The sequence below is a fragment of the Melozone crissalis genome, unplaced genomic scaffold, assembly GCF_028551555.1.
Source record: "Melozone crissalis strain CALT ecotype California unplaced genomic scaffold, PUWL_Pcris_2 ptg000081l_1, whole genome shotgun sequence".
NCBI lineage: Eukaryota > Metazoa > Chordata > Aves > Passeriformes > Passerellidae > Melozone > Melozone crissalis.
This window is the reverse complement of record NW_026535858.1, coordinates 14,759,662-14,785,222: the sequence shown is the minus strand read 5'-3', so window position 1 is coordinate 14,785,222 and position 25,561 is coordinate 14,759,662. Positions and strand designations below refer to the sequence as shown.

The following is a 25,561-nucleotide window of genomic DNA, read 5'->3' as shown; positions in this document are numbered from 1 at the left end:
CCTGGTTGATTCATTTCTTGGGGGTTTTACTTTCCTTGCTCCTTGGAATCAAAAGCCTACTGACAAGACAGGCTTTCAGTGCAGCCAAGGTACCCTGCATGACACTGCCATAGCAAAAGTGGAAAATATTTCACTGTACCTCAAATGTGTGATCCAACCGATAAACTGCTGCGGAGTTCATAGCACTGACAATCTCAAGGACACCATTAAAGTTGTTTAGCTCTTGAAAAACTTGCAGGATCTCAATTATCCGGCTCACTACAATTACTCTCTCCTCTAGGTTTTCTGTTTCTACAATGCATCTAAACACACAAGAACATTGGGGTTTGTATTAAAGCACTGATGAGGTTTCCAAAGTCAAATATTAACTTGTAACACAAACAAATACAATTTTATCAAATTACTTGAGTTCTGAAAATGTTTTGGAGATTTGAAAATATTCTAAGAATACAAAGCTTGAGACCACTATGTTAAATTTCTCACAGGGACCAGTTTTAGCATCTAAACACCAAAACAGGAATTCTCCTAGAAGAGAATTTTTCACAGTATACTTGTGAATGGTCTGTAAATGTCTCAGTATGGAGTAGGTGCAGATTCTGGAAAGTCACTTACTTTTCAAACCACAGAGTTAGGTTAGTTGTATGCCTTATCATTTTGAGAAGGTTGGGAGAATTAATTTCTTTATCTTCCTTTGTCCACACACTTCCAACTAGTTCTGATGGCTGCACAGCTCTGGAAAAGTAGATGTTTTATCAAAAAATGTAACTAAAAGCAGGAAGGTATTATTTTTCCAAACCCTCTTGATTTTCAATGAATTTGGAATTCAAATTTAGAAATAAATTCTTAAGGTATCCCTTCTAAAATATTAGGCTGTCCTCATGACTAAATGTTATTTCTACGCTTCTTTTTTAGACTCTAGGTATTTCTTCATGTATGTCACTCTCAACCATCTCTGTTCATCTAAATGAAGAATGAAATCTCCATTTCATTCACCATAACAAAATGTGAGCTTCCAAAGCCTGAATAATTTCAGGCTAAAAATCATCTTAGCTGATGAGATCTGACACATTCCTTAATTTGCTACACAAAGCAGGATGTGAAGAAAACTGATTTAATAACTGTTCATACTTTTCAAAGTTTGATCTACTCAGAAAATACCAAGAGAAAGCTGGAGCACAAGACAATTAACAGTATGCAACAGTCACACATACTGGGGACTGGGGAGGATAAAACAAATATTGTATTTAAGGGAGCTTCCACTGAAAAATGGAAATTAATACACACCACTGGTGAAGTCCCTTAATTTCTGTGGGGCTTCACATCAGAGGCCCACAGAAACAATTTCAGGCATGGAGAATATTTTGGTTTGTGCCACGTGTTTCTCAGGGGAGGAAAGTTACCTGTAAAAATCTGACTCCAGCAAAGTGAGCTGCCGAGCGATTTCTATGGGATGCAGAGTGAGCAAGTCAAAAGTCTCTGTGTGGCCTGGTTTGCTGATGTGCCACTCAATTGCTGGAGGGGGGCTCTCAAAAGTGATGTTGTGGCTCGGCCCAATGGCTTGTGCCTGCTTTTTCCTGTTGATTATCTTTGTGATGGATTCAACCCACTTCTTCATGGCTTTGCCTGGCACACAGAGAAAATGACTATTTAGTTAATACTGTTTTTCCTAAGACATCAGTAAAATTCAGTAATCAGTAACCCCAAAACCTACTAAATTAAAGCAATCATATATTCTTAGGATTGGTATTCTCTACACAAATGTAGAAGTATTCAAAGACAGAAAGAATTCCTCAACAGCCAATGCTGAGCACGACTTTGCCCAAGCACAAATGAGAACACCCAAATTAGACTCCTGCCCTGATTTAGGTGCTTTTCTTTCTTTTCTGAGTTTACAGTGGGTTTTTGGGAACAAACCTTGTTTTGCCCAAAATGCACTTCTGCAAACACCTTGAACTTTCTAGTATGGGCAAAAGCACGTGATTACCTCAGATAACCTAGAAAGTCAAAATAACAAACAGGGAGAAGCTTCTTCCTGTACTGCATTTGCCATCAAAGCTGAGAATAAAATGGAAAGGCCAAAAGCCTTTTTAGCTCTGCATCATAAGAATTTCATGCACCAGTCCATTGAAAATTTACCAGTAACACCCACTGAATTAGCTGCCTCATTCTCCCCTCTTTTTAGTGGCTAAATAACCACTAAGTGCTTCTCTGACACAGTCTTTTCCTACAAATTGCTCCTGTGTCTGTCTTGGCTTTATTTAAAAGGAAACAGGAAAAGTCTGTACAATGACAACAGCAAGGTGGCCTACAGTTCTAATATGCACTGTGAAGTAGCTGGAAACTCTTGTTTCAAAGAAATAATGGTTTCCACCATCCAACTTTACAAAAATTACCCCTATGTTAAGTTTAAAATGACAATCAAAGCAATTATTCTGTCCTGATCATGACTCAGTTCTTATTTTTCATTATTTCAATCCCTCTACAGCAAAACTCATTTATGTAATCAACATATTTAACATTATGTAAATTTTATTCCAGTCCCTCTACAACAAAACTCAATTTATGTAAACAATCATTATTCTGAGCAAGAGCCAGATTTTGTATAATAGTGTGTGTGTGGGCTTAATGAAAGTCTATTTCACGCTCTTTATGAAGTATTTAATAAGTATTTAATAATAATAGTATTTACTATTTAATAAGTATTTAAGAATGTCCTGTTTTTCCTGAAAGCAAAATTGATCACACTCTGTACCTCTGAAATGGGATGCTTTAGGATAAATGTCAGCACTTAAGGAACTGTAAATACCTCTTACTGTTCCAATGAACTCCTCCAAACGTTTCAGAAGGTCAGCGTCTCTTTCAAAGTCATAGAAGTGGTGCTCTACCCAGTGTCGACACACATTTAATACTCTGCAAGAGCAAAGAATAAAGAATCACTCCAGAGCCCAGTCTATCTTCCCTGTCAAAGCAGCTGCAAGAAAGGCCACTGGCAGCACCAGGAGCCAGGGCAGCCAACAGGTGGCACTCCAGAAGGAATTCAGGGTGGCTCCCAGGGATGCAGCACTCACCTCAGCTGCACAGGCTGAATGTACTCTTTCCTAAACCTTTTCAGCTCTGCACTGAGGGGCTGGTCTCCGTTCTCCATGGCAATACGGTCGGCTTCCGTGGGCTCAGGCTCTGGAATTTCAAACCTAGCACAGAAGATGGGTGTAAGCACTAGGCCTCTGTTACACCAGTCTTGGGCACAAGCTTCTGGATATAAACTGGTACATTTTACTGGCAATCCTTGAATTGGACAACTTTTTAAAAAGGTGTTTGAAGTGACTCAAAACCAACTGGAAAGCCAAAATCTTACACACTCCAAGTAAAAAGAAAAAAAAAATGCACTTCATAAGAACAGTATTTTTAACAGTGGCATACCTTTCTATTAGCAAACTCAGCAACTCTTGAGGTCTACAGAAGGATCTATATGTTGTGAGAAAAGTCCGAACAAAGTTGGGATCTAAGACAAAGAATAATTTTACACTTATGTCAGCAATTACCTGTTTTTTTTTTTTCTTTTACAATAACTTCAATTATCTGTTAAAATTAAGGATGTCACCCTATCAACTTACAGAGAAGATGATGTAAACCAAAATGGCTTTGGTAACAGTTCAAAACCTCCTAAAACAGTAATACAAAGTAGAACTTCAAACCAATTTTCATTCTGTTGAAGGTTCACAACAATAATTTCCCCCTCCCCCGATTGTTAAAAGACAGGAGTCTTCTCCAATGACTTTGAAATTAATGAATAGATGGTTTTATTTATGAGTAAACAACTTTGCTTTTGACAGTGACTGGGACATGAGAGTTCAAAAAACACATCAAATCACTCTGCACTGGATAGAAATGGCCTCTTCCAGGGGAGAATACTTTCCCTAAACAGGCACAACTGATAACTACTCATGGTTAAGGCAGCCTAGATATTTTTTCACCTGACAGCTATGTTAGAGATTATATTTATTTCACCTCTAGAAAATCAACTGATTTCATTTAAATTGACTAATTACATATCAATTCATTTAAAATATGAAAATGTGTCTTAAAAACAATCAAAACAATCAGAAAACCAAAGTGTCTCTCATAATTACAAAAGCAAACCCATTTGTTTTCAAATATGAGGAAATGCAGTGACAGTTCACTGGCACTGCACTGAGCTGACTAGAAACAAGGCTAACACTGTTATCACTGAACAGAATTAATGAGCACATTGCAACAGCTTTGCATATTAAATCCATATCCAGATTTGAAAACCAAACCCCAGCTGGTAATTGTCCTAACATAAGAGTGGCTGAAGAGGAGCTCACAGGACTTGAAGCAAGAATTCCTGTAGGCTATAACATGTAGGATAAAAAGACTGCATTATTTGACCTAATGCTCTACTGGATTTGTTTCCTGGAATATGGATTTTTAAGAGCTGCTTTAAAATCCTCCTTAACTCTTTACCAGGATCTTGTCCATTTGAATGAACATTCCAACTTCCTTAGATCCCACTGAGTTGTTCATTTGGGCAACAGTTCATTGCCCAAACAGTTCATTTACTGTGATGTGCATCACACCTTAATTCTGCCATGTAACACAGCATTTCCTTGCAATTTTGTTGCATGATAATTCTTATTCCTTAAACAATTAGCTATTCTGCTTCTCACATGTCCTCCATTACCCCATTTTCCTAATCATAACCCCTTTCCCACCAGTCCTTGAAACTGTACAGTCCAAAATTATTTTCAAAGGCAGAACTCCCATACTTTTTGCACAAAAAAGGTCATCCCTGTTCACATCATCTTCATCATGCAAATACACAAATTCTGCAGTGCTAAAGAAGTACTCATGCTTTCACAGCTTGCAATCTGTACACAGCATCTACTCTAAATAAAAGATTTTGTCTACATGAAAAAAAGAGCTTCCATAGCAATTAAGACCTTCAGATCACTGCAAGCTCTGAGTTGTAGCTATTGTTATTTACAGGTAGGGTCAGCAGATAAATCCACAATACACATTGAATTTCAAACCAAGTAGATCAGAAAATCAAATCTAACTTTGTTATCTTACTAGCAACGACTGTGACTCAAAATAGTGTACAATATATGAGTAAGTGTTAAAAAAATACAGACAACACCAGTTAGCCAGGATGTCTGCTCATGTGATAATTCTCTCTTCAATGCAGCCAATTTGAAAGCTAAAAAAGAACAATAACTGTTCTACGAGGATTTATAAATAATCACCCTTGAATTCCTTAAGAAAGGAAACGGACACTATGATGACGCACAAGCACTCTCAACATATCTAAGCTTTAAAAATAGAAGAGTGCTGCCCTATAGATAAAAAAATGCCATGACTTTAAAATGTTGGTACCACCTAATCCAGCTGCTCTGAATCAAGAATTGGGCAAGAGGAGATAATGAATGCAAAAACACATTAAAGCAAGGAAAACCCACCACAATATGCAGATAGGGTCAGAACCTGAACTTCTAATTGCAGGGCAATTTCTCTCATGTAAAAATGCATGGAAAGTTGCTTTTGCAGAGGGGATTTCTCTGTGTTTTGCTGCTCCACCACAGGATAGTTTGGAGAGTCTGCCACACCTTATGACCAGGTGGCCATCAGGGCTGTCCCCCTGTCTGAGCTGCTGCAGAAGCTGGATGCCTCCCACCCCTGGCAGAATTGTTTCCTTAGAGCTTTCCCTGTTGCACAACAAAGAAATTGTGGCTGATAAAATGGTTTCTCATTTGTCAAGAGGGTGAGGGATGACAAATAAAAGGTCCAACATCCATATCTACAAATGAGGTGGACTGTGTGGGTCTTCATATATTACAAAAAATTGAGACCTGATTTGACTACAGCAACAACTAAACTGCAACAAATTTGTATGACCTTTGCAAAGTATATCTGTAATTATTTCTTACACCACTTGACCTACAAAAATAAAAACCTAGAGAAAAGCCACAGCTATAGTAAATACTGTCTTTAAACTGGCAGATCAAGGGCTGCCATAACCAGTCACACTGAATTTCAGAAAAACTGACTCAGAAAGGTAAACACTTGCTGTCCTGGCATCTGAATATAAAGCCAATAAAGACTTTAAAGATCACCATCACAGATACACAATCCTGTGTGGGGCAAGAAAAGCATTTCTACAGTCTGTAGCTGTTTGGTTACATATCACCAAAGCACTCATCTTCCCAGGTCTCCAAGCAGAGGAGGAGCCTTGCACTCAGCTGATACACGTGTGAAAGAGCTAACCTGGTACTCTGGAGAATTGCTGCCCTTCTCACTGCATCTCACAAGATGCAACAAACCCCTCAATGATTTACATCACCAATGGATCACGTTTCCTGTACAACAGAGCATTTTTGGTTGAGTCACTCTATCTTTTATTTCTTTGCTGCCCTGGAAAAGACTGCACAGAATGGTGAGAACAATGATGTTTTTCCTCACAGATAACCAATTATAAAACAGAAGGTATAGAAGATAAGAGTGTTGAGAAATTATGCACAATGTAGCAATGCAGCATCACATCCACTAAGATGATTAAGGCTACAAAGACAAGCTACATACATAATAAGACAACTATTTTTATCCTTTTGGTCAAAGTCTTTCAGGCCACCTCTCAGAACCTATATTCTCAGTTTTCTCATACAATATTTTTTGCTAATTCTTTTGCAAAGGCAATACTAGATTTAAAAATAATAATAGAAAATTGTCTCCCTTTCTCTAAGGCTGAGTTGTTTGATTTAACTTTCAAGAGTTACAACATAAATTATGTCATAAATCATGCCTATAAAATACAAAGCCAAGAGCTAGAAGTTTGAAAAGTTACAAGAAAATGAAGACAGCTACAAAACTGCTCAGATAAAAACTGCCAGCACAAAATTGCATTTGGCTTTATAGTAAACATTAGGAAAATTAAAAGAAGAGCAAGAATAGTAATGAAGAGATTAAATATAAGTATTTTAAAAAGTAAACAGAGTACTAAACTATAGAAATTATATTCTGCTTACTGCTCACTTCTTTCAAACAAATATTCCTGATCTATGCCGGGTATCTAGGACTGAGATGCAGAAGAACAATCTACAATTAAGAGTGTAAAAAGGAAGAAAAAAAAACTGTTGAATATGAAAAGCACTAATATCAAGATGCATGAAGTTTCAGAATAACTGACATACAGACAGAAACAGGACAAAAAAAATCCAAACCCCAAACACAAGCCCATGCTTTGCAGCACAGCTTATGAAAATCCTGGGCTACCATCAAGAAGAACCCCACACACTGAGGTCAGCCTGGATAACCACATGAATGTCTTTAACATGACTTCAACACAAACAGAAACCTTAAGTCAAAAGTCCTTAAATCAAATCCTCACTGAAGTTCTGATTTAGGCAAAGTTCTGAGGACAAAGTATGCAAGTGACTGCATCTATCAAGTTGATATTGGTCTTTCCATGGCACGCCAGCATGGACACAGCTGATAGAGTACAATCCTGAACTGAAAACACTGAGCCCATAATTCTCTCCCACAATGCTGGCCCTTCCTGTGTCATCCAGCTTTAAAAGTCTGGAGGGAAGGCAGTTCTTGTAGCCTGGGGCACAAAGGAAAAAGTATTGTCTGGAGCTCAATTGCTGCAGGCTCCCACCCCCTCCCTTGCATGAGAACAATCTCATGCACATGTAATATCCCATGTGAACTGCCAAACATATTCACTTTTTACTCATTTTATGTATTTTGCTGCATGTATTTAACACAGAGAGAGAAGCATGAACTAGTTACTACCTTGAGTTTTGGCTGCACAAACCAAGTGCCTCACCTGCATACATGTGGTATGTCAGCCTCTCGATGAGCTTCACAACAGTTCCTGCCTTGATGATGGGGATTCCAGATTTGGGCTGCATGTTCTCTTCAAACACAATATTCTCTTCAGAGTCGGGTTCTGCAAATCTATAAAGCTCAGGATTTGGAAATCTCATCTGCTCCTCTTTTTCTTCCTGTAACATTGTTACATCCAACATCCTTTCCAGCGTGCTTCTATATTGCAAAGATATCAATGCTGCCATCCAGTTGTTTTTCTCTTCAGCTGATTTAGCAGCAAAAATAACACTGTTCTCATCTTTTAAGATGATTTCAAAAGCATGTCTATACTCATTAGTGTCATCTTTATCATTGATTTGTACCTTTCGCATGAAGAACTTCTCCTTGAGTCGATATTCTGCATTGCTAGCACCAGGGAGTCTTGGCTGGCCATGATTTGACTTACAGCAAATCATCAAGCCATCAAAGAGGAATATGTGTCTCTCGTGCTTTGCTCCTACACGTGTGAGTGTTCCTTCCATGATGAACTCGTTACAGCACTGTCCAATGTCTTTACCCTCCCAACCATCAATATTTTTCTGGATTTCATTCATTTTCTTAATTGCTAGCTGCTTCCCCTTCATCTGCTGAGTATAGAACCGGCATGCGGATTCACTTCAGTGGAGGATGGGAAAAAGGCAGCCTGTTAGTACACATGTTTGTAAAAAAACACAACCACCACTAACACAAAAACACCAGATCATCCTTCTGAGAAGTGAGGATTGCACTGAGAATGCAATTTCATCATTCAATATCAGCACCACTGCAAAGTCTTGACTAAAGCATCTCATCTGATACATTTTCTACTTATCTTCAGCAATAGATGTTTTACCTAAACACAAACAACCAGAGGCAGGCAAGCTGTGAGTGCTCCTTAGCCCAACAAGCCACTCACTTCCATAACCAACAGAACAACTCTAGATGGCATTAATTTGAAACAAGTACATTCAGAAAAAAAAAAGCTCTAACTGCATTCATGTTCAAGCCTAAAGGTTACCCTTGGCAGCACAAAAATTGTCTGGCAACAAAAATACTGAAACAATTTTAAGAGTAGTTTCAAATTCAAGAACATTACCTTCTAACCACACAGAAAGGTACTTTTAGAATATTTTTAGGTGGATATTTGTTATCTGAGCACAATTAACCCACCAAAGCCACAACTTTCTACTTACCAGTGAATTCTCAGAACGTCTCAACTACCAGTTTGCAAGGACACATAGAAATTAGAACTGTTTTAAAACAATAACAAATTATCTTGGCTTTGATGTCACTTCCTCTGAAAAAGCAGGCTTGTCACAAACTATTTTGTTCATTGTTTACTAAAAGAGGAAACCGGGAGCCCTGGATTTATAGCAAAGCATTAAGAGCAGAGAGCAGAAAAAGCGGAAACGTTTACCTAAGCCTTCGCTTTGCAAGGCTTTTGGAGCATATCCGTTCCATACTGCTTTGAAGATTTAGCAGGGCAGTTATTGCTTGCTTCAAGCACTCCTTATCCTCTTCATCCTCACTTTTTTCTTCCAATTGCTGTGAACATCGAAAGTCAAAGACAGGAAGTGTTACAAGCATTTTGGCACGTGCAAATACAGAAGTTTGACCCAGGAAGAAGAAATCTAACCTTCTGCTGATTTTCCATGCTCCTGCTTGTTATAGAAGTTAATGGTAATAACCAGGTGTGTTACTGACACAGGTGAGAGACAACACTCTGCTAAGAGCTTAATCTCATTAAAATCCAGCACAGTCACTAAGGTCCCCCAGATACAAACACACTCAGAGATACAATATTTATCTCAAACTGGTCTGACTTCCCTTACAGCTCCTTACTGGAACCCATTTCAGGTGTTAAATCCTGAGAAGAACAAGAAATGAAGGAGATCCCCATACACACCATACTACAGGACAAGATCAAATCAGTCCATAACACATAAACATCCTGGAACAGGCAAGCTGGACCCAAAGCTAAGCAGAATTCCTTCATCACATCTAAAAATAGAAGATTACAAGGACTCTCACCTCATGAATAACAGCCTAATTAATAAATCAGGTGAAAGGGGACCTTGGAAATTATCTCAAGCCAACCTCCAGCACAACTGCAGAGCCAACACAAATCAAGCTGCCCAGAGCCACAATGAGTTTTGAATCTAAAAACTAAACTAAAAATGGGTAAGAAGGGTTAACACAATATTTTCTGTCTAGCTATTGTTATGACAGGTAAATTTTAAAAAACAAGATCTGCCATGTTTAAGATTGCTTAAATTGAAGATTTGCATCTCAAATCTTCATTTAAGCACTAAAATGTTTCATGTGAGAGAAAAAATAGGTGACTACAGTTGTGGCTTAGATGTCAAACTGAAACAACATTTGCAGAATTATTAACAGACAAGCATTTTAGACTATTACACACCAAGAATTAGCTCCACATGATTGAAGGATTTGTTTTGGTGGTAGAAGTGAAATGCAGGCCAGCATGAACCAGAATGAGACACCCTTGCAAAAAGTAAAATTGTGCTGTTTGGTTCCAGTGCAAAATATAGGTATTGTCCTTAAAAATCCAACAGAGTACAACAGTCATGTTTGATATTTCAATGGGTCAGAGAACAGCACTAATTTCCCCCTAACTAGAGTTAATCATTCAATGCAACAGCTGTCAATGCCAAAGACTACTTCATTTGTTTTCAGCCACAAGGATGACCACAAAGTTTATTCTAGGCAGCTTTGGTTCATGTAGCATCATCTGTTGTACTCTCAACCGAAGCAGCATTAGGTGGGAGAGCCTACTTGAGTAACAACCACTGAAACAGCTCTGAGAATGCACCACAACAAGCATTACTCCCCAAAAGATCTTAGGGAGATGACATCATCCAAGAAGAAACAGACTACCCTCTTCATATTCCTCTACTCTCCAGATTTAGGGAGGCATCATCTCCCCTTTGCTTCAGTTTTGCAGATCTGGGTTCAGAGAGGATTTCAGACCAAGGAGGGAAGTCCACCACTGGCAGAAGTCTTGAAAGAAATCTTTGAAAAAGCTGTAACTACCTCCAAGACTTTGCATCTTTCCTGCCCAAGGATTCAGAGAAGGCTGTTTGCCTTATGTGCTGCCTTTTTACAAGCTTCCATCAAAACACTGGCTGGATTTCCTACAATTTCTGGGTTACTACTCTTCAGCAGTGGAAGAGATTGTTTAAGCCAGGTCTCCTTGAAAATATGCCTTACTAGGTCCTACAATATACTGTACATTCTCTTCAGAAACAAACTAATAAAGATTAACATTCATTACTGCAAAGCAATCTGCTCTTATGTTGCTTTTCACAGCAACCTCTCTCCAGTTGCAAAAATGTTGGTATTTATCCACATCCCATAGCAAAACACACATTTACATATAGAGAAAGCAGTTAATACTTAGAAACTAAATAAAAATCCAGTAAGTGTAATTATGCTCCAGGTTTAACATTTAGAAAGTGCTGTGCAGAAATCTGTGCTGTATTCTGTGTAACACCAACACAAATGGCAAATCAAGCAATACTCTGAATCACTATGGAGACACTTCTCTGGACACAGGAATTTGGAAGTTTATATTCCAGCATGGTACTGTACAGTTACTAAAACCATACTTAACCAGAACTCAGTGTAAATTACAGCAATGATTTCATCTTACACGCCCCTGGACAGTTCAGAAAAGGTGGAAAGTGAAATGGCATAACTGGAAAGCATCCAGAAAGTTTCTCTGCAAATCTCACTCATTCTTCTATAGCTGTGCAGTGCCCCCTAATGAAGAAACCAGGGAGATGCTAAGTAAGTGGTAAGGGGGGCTTTGTTTTGGGGCTGTTTGCTTCTGTTTGGTTTTTTACAGAAAGTGCACTATATACTACAAAAAATATTATAATATTATGTGAAGGAAGTGCAGACTTCTGATTATCAGTAGTATTATAGAGATTGTGGGTTTTAACAATCTTATGAGAAAATATTAGCTTATCATTCATGTGATTCACAATACTCCAGGCACACGACACTGTTCATTCAAGGAAAAAAACTTTAAAAACAGACTGCTAGGGAAGTCTCTAATAAAAAGAAAGTACTCTAAAGTACTCTACATTCTAGGCCACAATTTCTGGAGAGACACCAAGAAGTGGAAGACAAGGTATTTTGTTCTACCTGTTGCATACCACAAGGATTACATATTTATAAATTCCAAAGAGATAGAAAAGAAATCCTTCTCATGCAATGCACAATTAGACTGTGGTGGTCAACCTCTTACACTGTCAGAGAAGCATCTCTCTGGAAATACAGTGATAGAAAATACAGAGGAGAACCATAGCAGCAGGTGTCATGACAGATAGGAAGTCTTGTACTTCAGGGTTTGCATCACAACCTAGACTTCTGTCTTCCCAGAAGATGAAGTCCAACCACTGAAATTTGCAAACTGCAAGTTCCCCAGTTCCTCTGGGAATCAAGACCACAGCTTCAATACACAGAAGACAGAGCTATTTTGTAATCAACAATAAAAACCAACAGGGTTTCTTCTCTGAGCAAGGCAGGCAGGTCTGCTGGCACTTGGCCACAAACCAGTCCTGGAGGGTGGCTCAACAGCACAGATACTTGAGAGCATCCTCTGACTTTTTGTAATTACTAAAAAAACCCAAAAAACTCAGCCCAAAGCAGCAGAGTACTGGCGACAAAAGAAAGTGTTCTCATATCTAGAAACTTTGAATTTTTAGAAAGCATCAGGAAATCATCTGGGACAGTAAATGGGGACAACTGCAGGGAACACTATGCACTTCTGGAAAATGCTAGCAGACTAAAAGCAACTCACACTTGAACCTTGAAGGAAACTCCACATGCCATATTCCTGAACATACATTCAATGCACTGAAATTTGAAAAGTCATTTTGTTCTCATATAAATTCAGACAATCTTGAGCACAGTGCAGTAAAAATATTTACACAGTTATGTTTATTTAGATCTACATTGCAGCAGGAGTGCTGGTTGCATTGACAGTGGAACAGAACTTAGTATCTTACTGAAGCAATGATAAAAACCTTTTCTCCACTCAAAGTTTAACTCTATCTTCTCAGTTTAATTTTTAAAAGTTACATAAAATAGCACATATCAAATATCAAACCTCAGACATCAGACAATTAGCTACAAAAAGCCTTCATGCATTCTCTTGGAAGTACATTTCAAAAGGCCCTCATCTTTTATTTCATGTTATGTTTAACTCATAATATAAAATATGATCAACCCATTAGGAAACATACTGGACAAGTAAAGCATCAAAACAGAGGAAAACAAAAAGCATTTCAACTTTTAGTACAAGATTCCTTGTTCCTTCACCTCTTTACTATGTGACTTAAAATAGATCCTAAATATATGGTGAAAATTCAAGTACATCAAATGTCATCTGAGGCCAAAAAAGGTAAAAACATTTGGGCTAAAGAAAGATATGAATTTAAGGAATTGTTACTTTGATTATCCAATGTGAACGTTCTTATTTGGGAAGGGATGTGTGTGTATATGTGAAATTAAAATAATTATGTTTTAGAATTCAATTACATTTCTTGGAAGTGCCATTTTGAAAATCAGGATGGACACTGAGGAGAAGTCAGGAAGACCCATTGAGAACTGTTCACTACACAAGTCTGTCAGCTGATATTTTACCAATTCAACAGTACAAAAGGTTTCTTATGTGGCCAATTTGCCATTAGCATTCCCATAAAGGGGTACAGCCTGTTGGAAGACCATATTCCAGATTTGCTCCAGAGCTACAGCACCCTGCTAAGTGTTTTACCTGGGGTCTCCTCAGCAGGAAGAGGTGAAATTTTGCTCTCAGTTTCTGCAAGTTTGCTCTCAGTTTCTGCAGCTGGGAAGGGATTCATGTACGCAATCAATGTTAGGTTACACATCAGCATCTCTTTCACCAAGGAAGGGATAGAAAAGCAAAGTCTTTTTTTCAAATGTCTTCTCTGAGGCTTTCACAAAACTATTTCCTAAAGATTCAGAATTTTTATAGGCTACTAGCAGCCATTTATGCATTTTACATTCCATTACTGGGAATGGCTACTTTGCCTATAGGAGGGCTTGGCTTCTCAAAGTACAGAAAACCCATTTGCTCTGCATTTTTCAGAAATATGGGGTTTGGTTTTTTGGTTTTTTTTTTTTTTTTTGCATGTGCTGATGTCTCCTCCACAGCAGCATCATTACCCTTCTGCAACAAATGTACAAGTTCACACAGATCCTTCCAGAGAGTTCATGCTCTGAAACTCTCTTCTCTCTTAATGTCACTTTGGTTTGTCTCATCACTATTAGCAGACCTGCAGAATACATTAGAAATTTAAAACTCATAATTTAGTTTATAGCATTTAGTTAGATCAGTATTTGAAATACCATAGAATATTTACCTACGTGCTTCCACACTTGTAATTGAGGTCTTCCATTTTCTTCCCCCAAATTTTCCATCAAAGTAAAGATAACGCAATTTAAAAACATCTTCCCTTTCTCTTTTGTAATTCCAAAGTAGATTAAAATCCACTTTTTCTGCTTCAAAACAATTCAAGTCTAATCTTTGCCAGAAAATTTTGCAAGGCTGTAAGCAAAACTGGATGACACCTCTATGTTTGGACAGAAATGTATGAATTCTTGAACAGAAATGTATGAATATTTCGATGCTATGTAAGGTGAATGTACAATTTCAGAGATCATTCTGAGAAGCAAGGGTAAAATCCTGCTGATTTTAAGAGGAACCCGGGTGGTTAAGTAAAAAAACCAGCAGGTGAAGTGAAATGAAACAGCAAATGACAAGAACAAACCATAAATGGTGTTTGTTGTTCCACTTGTTTGTTATTTCCTTCGTGTTTCCCTTGAATATCTTGAAGTACTGACAGAAAACATAAACCTGCACTGTTATAAGAGAAACAAAGAAAGCTGGTAGTAGGACTAAATCCAGAAGCATTTCCAGTGAGGAGATGCAAATATGGAAGTCTCAACCACTGCACTACCTCTCTCCAAGGATCTGCCTTTTGTACGCAAGGTGGCAAGAGAAGAGGACAGGGGAATACACGATGGTTTTTAAAAGATTGTGCAACAATGCAAATGTATCAGAGACTGTATCATGACTGCCATAGTCAGAAAGACTGGGAGTTGAAAATCCCAGCTAAAATAAGCTTCTTAACATTCAGTCCTCGATGGATTTTATCAAAACTTTTATTTAGCAGGGAAAGAAAAGAACAAAATTTGTGCAAATTCCTGTACCACCCATCCATTTTCATGAGAGCTTGGCCTTGGGTGTTCAGCACAAGCTGCTGCCATGAAGTTGAAGTGCTCTCTACCATCACTAACAGCAGCCACTAAAAAGTGGGAACAAATCAGCTAATACAGCTCTTCTAGCTCCCACAGGACTACAGAGCATTTGCCATGCAGGTGGCTCTGGAAAATTGATTGGAAAACAGGACTTTGGAACCCTACGGTTAAACACGCAAGTGAAGCCGTAAGTCTGGAGTTCAGGACATGCTTCATTTGACTTCCCAGAGAAGTCTGGCCCTGTGACATCCTACTCCTGCCTCAAGGGATCAAAGTACAGCCTTTGCTGTTACAGGGCCAGCAGGATTGACTGACACAGCTCAAGTGCCACTGAGGACTGGAAGGCAAAGGGTCACAAGGAATATTTTATGTTCACTTTTGTTATATTTTATCCAGGTTTTGCAGAAAAGCAATTTTAGAGGGATAATAGAAAAAATATTCTCAGAGATACCTATTTAGAAAGGAGAGTATTAGAAATTATTAGAAAATTTCCTGGAAAGAGACATCTGCTTCTCAAAATCCCAGATACATCCTGTGTGTAAGGAAAAAACCCTAAGAAGCAAAACATGCAGCCCCATTATACCTCCACAACAGATGACACAAATCACTGACAAATGAAGTGACACCCATGTGCACAGATTCAGCTGATACAAACACAGGAAACACATCAATAAATGTCACAGCTAGAAAGAGAATTAAGGACCAATTAATTCAATTAACAATAACCAAATTTCTGGGAAAAGTGCACACACATCCACAAATGTGTGACAAAGTTTTATTTTTCCCTATCAGCTTCTCCCTTTTGGCTGATGAACACACAACAGACTTAAGGCATAAACTCACTAGCACTTAAAAGAGAAAAGAAATAAAAATACTGTCAATGAAACCCCACAAGCAAGAAGTAAATACAGAATCTCATTTCCTCATTTCACCTGGCTGTACCAGCTCTGGCTTCTACCATGACACAACTCCTGTACCTTTACAACATTCCAGTTGTAACACAAGACTTCTTAGCTTAACAATATGAAGTTTCTTAAATTTTTTACCTACTGTCACATTCTAGGAAACCTCTTCTTAGACTTCAGTCCAAATTTTACATCACCCCAGCTTTTTCTCCTAGAAACACCCAAATACACCAGGTAGTCCTTATCACACACCAGCAACAGTTTGGTCACAGAGACTTAGAACTACACATCATCTCCAGTGGATCTAATAAGTCATCCACATCTGCAGCTACATACACAAAGATATGTAAAACTTTAATACTTCTGCTTTTTATTTATTTCAAATGGTACTGTGCATACAAGTTACTGTCCTTGGAAAGAAGCACTAAAGAAAAAGTGATTTCAGGAAGTAATATCTTGCGCTGATATTAAGTGAATATTCTAGAAATAATTCACAGCTAGTTCAAGTCCATGATTTACTGGTTTTAGCAGTAATTAAAGGATACTTTGCAAATTGACTAAAGCAACAGAACCTGCTAATCACAGTGCTTGTACTGAAGACAAGCAGTCCAGACAGTGTTGAGAGACAATGATCTGTAATTGCAGATATTGTAAAACCTTTGCAGACTGACAAAGTTCAACTAATTAAGACTTTGATTCTCCACCCTGGGCTGGGTTACACCACTTACAGATGGCATTGCAAACTGAATTCACTCAATTTGTTATACTCTGGAACACAACACTCGGTGAAACAAGGCTGAGAATTAAAGTGAAGTCAAAGCCCAAAATATTTTGGGATGTGCTGCCCAATAAAACATACAGCAAGAAACTCAGGGCATCAAACTCAAGATACTCTAGTCCTAAACTAACACTGTACTACCTTGTGCCCCCTTCAGCAACATGTAACAAATTTAACACCAACAGGTTGGGAAATTGAGAGGTTATCATCTTGAAAGACCTTGCCAAAGCAGAATTATTATTTTTACCATTAGCATGGTGGAAGAGGAAGACAAAAATGTTCAAGTGAGGAGTATTCCTACTTCAGCTGATTTGCCAGTCAGTAAAATCTGAAAAGTTAGTTATCATCTAAGAACAAAGTTTGAGAAAAAATAAATAAACATAATAGATGCTGCTGTGAAATGAAAGTATCCTGAGATTTTTAGTATATTATAGACAGAATTCCAATTAAAATAGAAATATAAAAAACCCATTAGCATTAATTAAAAATATTAAAATATATTAGCAAAGAGATGATAGTTACCATTCCTAAGACATGGGACACAAGTCTGCACTTGGCTTAAAAAAACCCCAACCACACAAAACCCCTACCAAGTTCTCCTGTTACCCAAAATATATTGTTTTATATAAGCAAAGTTTATATATGCTTTGCAGCATTTCTACCTGGAAAAAAAAAGAATTTTAAAGTAATCAATTCACTCAATGTATGTATCATACATACATACATATGTGCAGCATTTGAAACAGTGCCCAATTCAAAGGTCTTGAAAATCTCATTTTTCAATTACTAAATATCATAATAATGATTCTATGCTCATTTATTATCTGAACATCTGCAGAAAAGTGCAGCTTCACACAAAGCTGCTATTTTATATAGTTCCTATATAAAAGTTTGAGGACTTTCAGGTTGGTTGAAGGAAAACACAGCTCTTAGTCCTATGGTAATTACCCAACAATGTAACAGCAAGAATATTCAGCTAAAAATAGAACATGCATTTGTGCATTCCTGGTACACTGTCCAACTTCAGGAAGGCTTTAGTTTCTAAATAGGATAACCTTTAGTGAATAGAAATTTACTTTTTAGAAGGTAACTGAAATGCATTTTAAATAGATAACTTCAAAATATGCAACATTATAGAACACATCTCAAAGATAAATGCTAACCTCTCTATCCTTAAGTATATCTATATTCAAGAGGAATCAAATGTTTTTCCACATGCTACTTTGCCAACATTTTGTCTCTTCATAACCTGAGGTCCATTATCATAGCATTTTTGACTTGATTATTCATAGACATGCTTGCAATCACTAACTCGGGCCTCTCATCACACAAGAGAATTCAATGTCTTGTAACAGTGGAACTGTCAGGATGATATAATTGCACAAATATCCTTCTGTGGCATATAAAAATCAAGCTGGAATCTGTTCAAAGATTCCAGATATAAGGAAGAAAATGCAACTGCTAGCATAGACTATTTGAGGCAGGGATTCGTATTAGATTGCACACTGATGTACTCATTGAGAGCTGAAGATGCTGCCACCAGAGATGACACCTCTCTCTTCATGTACCCCTCTATCCCTCCCTGTGCACATGACATGCGTGTGCTGACAGACCACAGTGACAGGTGTCCAACTAAAATGTGACATGAGCAACATGGTGGGAAGAAAACCTGGGAGCTTGTTATCAGATACAGAATAAAATCCAGCACAACATCAGACTGACACAGGGTACAGGAGTTCTGTGTGTTTCTGTGTGTAGAGCATGAATGTGAAAAGAAGAATTTTTCACACAGCAGAGGTGATGAGCTGCAAGAAGACTGATAAACTTTGGAGGAGAGGGGTCAGCTTAGACTCCAGCCTGCCCTAGAAAAGGCAAACAGGCTGCTCCCTATTCCATAGGCACACATGTTCTCCTTTCCCCCCTGAAGTTGCCAGTGGCAAGAAGCAAGGCAGTTGCCTGGATGTCACACAGCACTAATCCTTCATGCTTTGTCCATTAGGTAATACAGTGCCATGTTCACATGGAAGTATGCAAAGCCTTCAGTACTGCATTTTGACACTGTGAGATAACAGCATGAGCAGACACCTTATGTCTGTGCACGTCTTTATTGTACAAAACACAAACAAGCTGTGTCAAACCTCCCTTCCAATGGACTGCCACAAAAGGAAATGCTTCATATTTTAAAGATGTCTGAAGTCAGACCAAACCCATGAATGAGACAAACAGATCAAGCATGCATCCCAAAATTTTTCAAAAAGCATGTTATACAAGATGTGCTACGTGCCAAAGGTGTACATGTAGGTCTAAATCACTAAAAATGAAGTTACAACTGTAGACACTTATGCTCAAAGATGAACTACTGACTTATCCAAAGACAACCAAACAATTCAAGGAAACACAACACATTTCTTAAAAATTGTTTTAGTTTTTTGTTTGCTAGTTTTTTGGTTTACTTCTGATCCAAATTTTCATAACTACTTCTTTGGAACACTGTATACCTTATGAATTTCCATTAAGCCCAAAAGAAGCTCCTATGGGAACATTTTCCTCAAAATGCTTTACAGTCCTTAAGGATCATTATGCAATACTGACAGGTGACCCAGAGTAACATTCTGCAGCTATTATATGTGTATGTTATTGTTACCCTATCAATGCAAGGTCTAATTACAAAGAGCCCAAGTATAAATATTAACCAAGCCTTCCCTTTGAAGGAAAGATATCACCTTTACAATCCTGTGGGAAGTGCACTGCAAGAACACTGAAGCTTTTATTAAAATTAAATGAAGTCTGAAGGGGAATCTTGCTGTTACAAAGTAACAGCTTGACATTTTCTATAATACAGCCATGTGCCATCACCTCCTAGCACTGTTGAAACAGTCATTCCAAGAATATGAGTGTGTAGATCTCTACTACTTTCTAGACTGATAGATAATTTAACAGAAATAATTATCAGCTGATATTCAGTTAATTATAGCATCCACCTGCAGAGCACACAGCCTGCTTTTCTCCCAACACAGCAGTTTAATTATTCACATTCTAGTAAAAGATTTTACACCTGAGTATCCAAAGCTCTCACTTAACACTGAGAACCATGAAAAAAAACCCCAAATCCCCAAACACATCAGATTTACACAATATTCTTACTTTTAGCAGTTCAAAATAATGAAGACAGTGGTAAACAGGGGCGAGGAGGAGCCGGGGTAGAACATACTGAACAGCTTCCTTAAAGCCTTCACCTATTGACTAGAAACAAAATAAGTTTCAGTCTTAAAGCAATACATGTACTGAAGCAATAAGACAATGTAATTAACACAGTAATATCAACAACATGTCTTATTTAAAGGCAAGTTACCTGTAAATAAAATGCTGCTCCTGGCTTTGACAATTGACTTAGAAAATGATCATGAAACCCGGGTCGTAAAATATCTTGTGCATATGATTCATATGGATCAAATGCTAGTTCCTAAAAAGAGACACAGAATAACTTTACAATCACAGAATCCCAGAATGGCTTGGGTTGGAAGGGACCTTAAAGCTCTTCTAGTTCCAACCCCCTCTCCCAGGGGCAGGCATGCCATCAGTTTACAAAACTGGTTTAACAGATAAGCTTCCATATTTCTTATAGACAATACATATCCTATATAGGAGAGACTTTTCTGCATACTTTTTCCAAAACACCTATAGAGAAGAATCCATACTTTTACTCATGGATTAAATCAGCCTAAAAGAGATCTCTGGAAGTCAAGTGGTCCAATTCTTTGCTCAAAGCAGTGCCAACCTCAGGGCCAAAGACAGATCCATCATTCAAGCTGGCTGACAATGCTCAGGGTCTCTCATCCTGCTGAGTTCTAACTCTAAGAACAGAGGCATCAAAACCTCTCTGGACAGCCTATCCCAATGTTCAATTATTCTCATTGCAAATTTCCCCCTCTCCTCCCAGTATCTAATCAGGATTAATCTTCTTGCCATTTTCATGTTCTCTCACTCATCTCGCAGTTCACAACTGAGAAGAATCTGCTTTGGCCATCCTCACACCTTCCCTTCAGGTAACTAAAGACAGCAGTGAGATCTCCTGCTTCAGCCTTCTCAAGAATCAACAAACCTAGCAGTCTCAACCCTCTTTCTGCATTGTGGGCCTCAACTCCTTAATCATCATGCACACCATGCAACCTTAAACTACAAGGCTATCTTGCCTATCCTGTACCAGAAAGCCCAAAACCAGACACAGTACACCAGATTTGGTCTCAAGTTCTACACAGAACTGCCAGTGACACATTCCCTGATACAACCCAGGAGCTAGCTAGCCTTCACATCCAATCTCCAAGGATCTCCCAGCCCTGGCAAGCAGTGCTGCTCCTCAGCTGAGACACTGCATGGGGTTTGTTCCCAGGTGCAGAATTTCATTTGCCTTTACTCAACTCTAAGAGGCTCCCATAGGTCCATTTCTCCAGCCTGTCAGGTCCCACAAGCAGCAGCTCTGTCCTCCTGTGTGTCCCCCCACAATTTGGCAGCACCTACCAACTAGATAAGGCTTAGCTCCTTCTACAACACCAATACAGACATTAAACAGTATCAAACCCTGAGGAATGCTGGTGACCTTTGTGCTGCTGATAACAATCCTTTAAAAGCCTGAGAGCTCAGCCAACTGCCCATGCTCTACAATCCAGGCTGCATCTCCCCCATGCTATGACAGACTGTGCTGAAGGCCCTGCTTAGGTAAGATAAGAGATAATAACTGCTTTTCCCTTTGTCCATGGACACAGCCATCACTCTGAAAGCAGTCAGCTGGACAGCTACAGTTTGTCCTTAGGAAATCTGTGCTGGATTCTGCCAACCACCTTCTAGTCCTTCACATGGCTGGATGTGAAGTCCAGGAAGATGTGCTGATCTTCTCAGGCCCTGAGGAGAGGCTGACCAGCCTCTACTTTTACAGGAACCTCCGCATCATCAATGTTGAGGTTTTTTCACCTCCACTCTCTGAACTTTAAACTGCCACTCTAAAAACTGAGATTTAGAGACTAAAAAGATAAGAGCACTTTAAAAAATGGACAGTCCCTTCATCACAGTGGGGTTGTAAGAAAAGATTTGAAACTGAAGAAAGTCAGCTGGAACAGAGATCTAATTGCAAGTATTAAAATATGAATAGCAAAAAACCCCACCAAAACACACAACACCATTCTCTTACCTCTGCCATATCTTCAAAACAGCTGCCTACTAGTGGGTGAGGACTACCTTCATCTGTCATTTCAACAGTGTCTTCTATATGACCCAGTAACTTCACACTAAGTTCATGGATGTCTGATATACGACTAAATATATTTTCCACATCCTGCAACAAAACATGACAGAAGTCAAATGTGCAAAGCTACTCTGTTCTGATGTGAAAGTCAAGAACTTCCTTAAATAGAACAAGATTTTACAGTAATTTTATAATATAGTGATTTATATAAGATCATAAAATGTACTTTTAAAATAATGAATATATAGAAAAATATCAAATGTACACTATTGAAACATGACAAAGAAGTGACAGATATTAAAATTACAGGCCTGTAAGTGAACATAAGTAAATGGGAAGGTTTCTTCCATAGCCCTACAAAACCTGCAAGTGCTCTTTTACTATTTCCATATCAGAACTCAAGAAAAGTGCTTTTTCTACTATGATACATTAAACTCAACAACAGTTAAGTTTGGGAAGTATCCACCTATATTTATAGATATGATAGTAGGTGCCTTTTGTGTCTGTGGTTGGTACAATACTTACATGAGATGAAAACAGTTTGGAGTTGGAGGCATATGGCTCTCTAAAAACTCTGATAATGAGATTCAGTTCCCTTATATACTGTCGAACTTCTGCCATAAATGACTTCACTAGGTCATAATAGGTTTGCTCCCCTGAGGTGGAGGGTTCTTCATCAGATAAAGTTAGTGCACTTAAATCTTCTACATCTTGATGGAACATATCCATTAATACCTAGGAAGCAGAGAGGGAAATCCACAAAATGAGAATCTTCTCAAGATTGACTAGTTAAGTTGCAGACTTACTCCCATGAAATCAGACTGATAAGCAGTAAGATTGATGTATTATCACTCTGCAATCAGGTGAGCATTACAAAAACAACATCCATTGCTATGAATTTGCAAGTCATTATTTGCAGTGGCAATTTCTGAAGACTCCCAGTCACTTAGACCAATCCAGGCATCTCTCCAAGAACATGGTCCTAAAATCAATTGCAATTTTAAAAGGTGAAGTACACAAAACCAATTAGCATTTAGCTGTGTCCTATTGCTCTGAATCAGCAGTACACAATCTAAGTTTCTGAAGATACTGTCTGAAGTTAAAAGTTGTGTGTATTTTGGCTTTTCAGCTTTAGCTTCACCAGGAACTCAAACATGATCATGCTCTGAGCCCTGTGATCTACCTGCAATGAACACTGGCCTGTCCACAGGCTGCACATGGCCCAGTTTCCGTCCTTAACTGCTGAAGTCTCTTGTTAAAATGAACCCTTGAGGAAGGGCAGAGCTTCAGAAAGCAGTCCTGTTGCAGAACTACACTCACAACAGGAATTCCAAACACTCTGACTACCAGAGTAGTTTAGAATTACTCTGGTAGTACTTACTGGGACTACCAGAGTAGTCCCAATTCATACCCAAGCAAGATTTAGCAAGCAATCAGTAACCTAAAGTTCTCAAGAAAAGTGGATCACTGAACACTTCCTCCAAATGTGGGTTGTGAGCCAGGAGTCACTACAATGACTCTCTGCAAGCAGAAAAATGCAGGACATTTTGCACGAAGCCCTGTTCTGAAGCTCTAAGAACAGAAGGTGATTCATGTTTCAGAGTCAGTGACTGTACACAGAACTTGGGTTAAAATGAGAATCCTAACTAATTCTGGGGAAGGGGACATTACAGCATCACCACTGTAGGAAATCACATGGAATAATCCAAGTATTCAAGGAGACCCCACCATTTCTAACTTTTCCTTCACAGATACAGGTCTAGCACACTGCTAGAAGATTCCAGGCTGTATTCACCAGGCCCCTTGTCTCACTACTAAGGAAAATTGGGCTGAGATGCTAAGGAGATGGTGGTTTTGTTTGACCCACTGAAACACTACTTTTTACATGCAATGCAGTCTAAAGTTAGTGCTGTTTCACAGTAATTTTTAAAGTATTCACATGTTGCTGACATTAGGCAGGTACACTCAAGAGAAAGAGAGATTTAACAAGCACAAGCAGGAGCTTTATAAGCTCAGTTAGCTTTCTGGTAGTTTTTTTCCATTACTGGAACCATATTTTATGACACTAATTTTTTCTTAGAAGATATAATATTCCATGTACTCACTAAGAAAAAGACATTGTCCTCTCAAAATTACCTATAGATTTAGTTGTTTGTTAAGTTGACAAACCAGAGTTGTGCTTACCTTATCAGCACACATTGCTACTTTAATATCTTGTTTTGTAATCTCATAATGTCTTATATTCCGCACATAATTCCCAACCAGCTTTAAGATGTCTGCAGAAATGTATTCTAATACTGCTACTATGTAAACAGACACTTGGTGGTCAATTTTGTAGCCTAGAACTTCCTGAAAAGGAAAAAAACAAAAAAGCATTCCACTGTTACTCCATTGATGAAACAGACACTGTAGATTACAACTCAAACCAGTCAGTAAGCTTAAAACCCTGCTCAATAAAGATTCAGCACATACCCACAGCCTATGTTAGAAATAGAAACACAGGAGTGTGTAGGCCTAGACAAGAAACAGTCACATTGGAGATGCTGTTCTATTAAATGTGGAAGTGCCAAGAGCCAACTAACTGTCCCAAAAACCTCACTTAAACATTTAGGGCTATTTCCACGAGTTTCTTGTGTGTTTTCTTAGTCATGGAAAATGAAATACAAAAAATCAAACTTATACAATGGGTTCTTGGCCTTGTTTGTCCAAGAGATAATTGAGTGATTTTTAACTCAGAAATAAATAAATTCCATTAAGTGGAACACTTAGAACTACACAACAAATACAAATATTCTTAAGTCTTTTAGTTCACAGTTCAGGCAGCACACAGACATTATACACAACAAAGGAGTTGACCTCTAACTGTGTTCTGAATTCAAGATTCCATCACTGCTTACCTTTAACAAGGGATGGATTTTCTCTACCGGAAGAGATAACGGATTCCTTCGCTTCCTCTTCTCAATAGCAGACTGGGCATCAGCTATTGCCCACTTGTCAATAGGATGGGGGAAACTTTTTTGGACACGATCCTTAAGATAAGAAAACATGACCAAGGAGTAAATGCACCATCTGAATGATCTCAGCAATGTAACTGTGTTATCAAACTGCTTTCTATTACTTAACAATGGAATGGTTGCTAATATTTGTATTTCAACTATAAAAGCTTATACAAGATGTGCGAATGTTATCATTTTGGAACATGCTGCTCACCATGTGCATAAGGCTGTTTCAGGGTGTCATTATCAGAAAATTATCTACTGCTCAAAATTTAAGAATTAAGCTGCCACTGAAGGGACAGTTTGCTTCCCGTGTGCCTATGCCTGATAACTCAGTATTTCAATATATGACTACATACCTGACACTTTATTCCCTGCACAGGATAATCACTGAATGAAATGATAACAGGCTTTTTGTTTTGCCTTTACTGATCAGCACATGGTCCAGTCTGAACACATGCAAACTGTC

The 25,561-nt window shown here is 38.4% G+C and overlaps 2 protein-coding genes across 2 annotated transcripts in view; one reads left to right on the top strand and one right to left on the bottom strand.

Moving 5' to 3' along the window:
- The window catches only part of GEMIN6 (gem nuclear organelle associated protein 6), a 146,991-nt gene that overhangs the window by 71,358 nt on the left and 50,072 nt on the right, over positions 1 to 25,561 (top strand). The gene's annotated exons all lie outside the window — the stretch shown is intronic.
- Positions 1 to 25,561, bottom strand: part of SOS1 (SOS Ras/Rac guanine nucleotide exchange factor 1) — a 43,398-nt gene that overhangs the window by 7,286 nt on the left and 10,551 nt on the right. Inside the window, exons 3-16 of the mRNA XM_054290219.1 lie at positions 24,994 to 25,125; positions 24,281 to 24,445; positions 22,622 to 22,831; positions 22,043 to 22,186; positions 20,210 to 20,320; positions 20,002 to 20,100; positions 9,281 to 9,408; positions 7,844 to 8,499; positions 3,421 to 3,502; positions 3,069 to 3,191; positions 2,807 to 2,910; positions 1,401 to 1,623; positions 613 to 732; positions 140 to 302 (exon numbers count right to left, since the gene is read on the bottom strand). Of these exons, the coding sequence (XP_054146194.1) occupies positions 140 to 302; positions 613 to 732; positions 1,401 to 1,623; positions 2,807 to 2,910; positions 3,069 to 3,191; positions 3,421 to 3,502; positions 7,844 to 8,499; positions 9,281 to 9,408; positions 20,002 to 20,100; positions 20,210 to 20,320; positions 22,043 to 22,186; positions 22,622 to 22,831; positions 24,281 to 24,445; positions 24,994 to 25,125 (2,460 nt within the window). The remainder of the gene's footprint in view (positions 1 to 139; positions 303 to 612; positions 733 to 1,400; positions 1,624 to 2,806; positions 2,911 to 3,068; positions 3,192 to 3,420; positions 3,503 to 7,843; positions 8,500 to 9,280; positions 9,409 to 20,001; positions 20,101 to 20,209; positions 20,321 to 22,042; positions 22,187 to 22,621; positions 22,832 to 24,280; positions 24,446 to 24,993; positions 25,126 to 25,561) is intronic.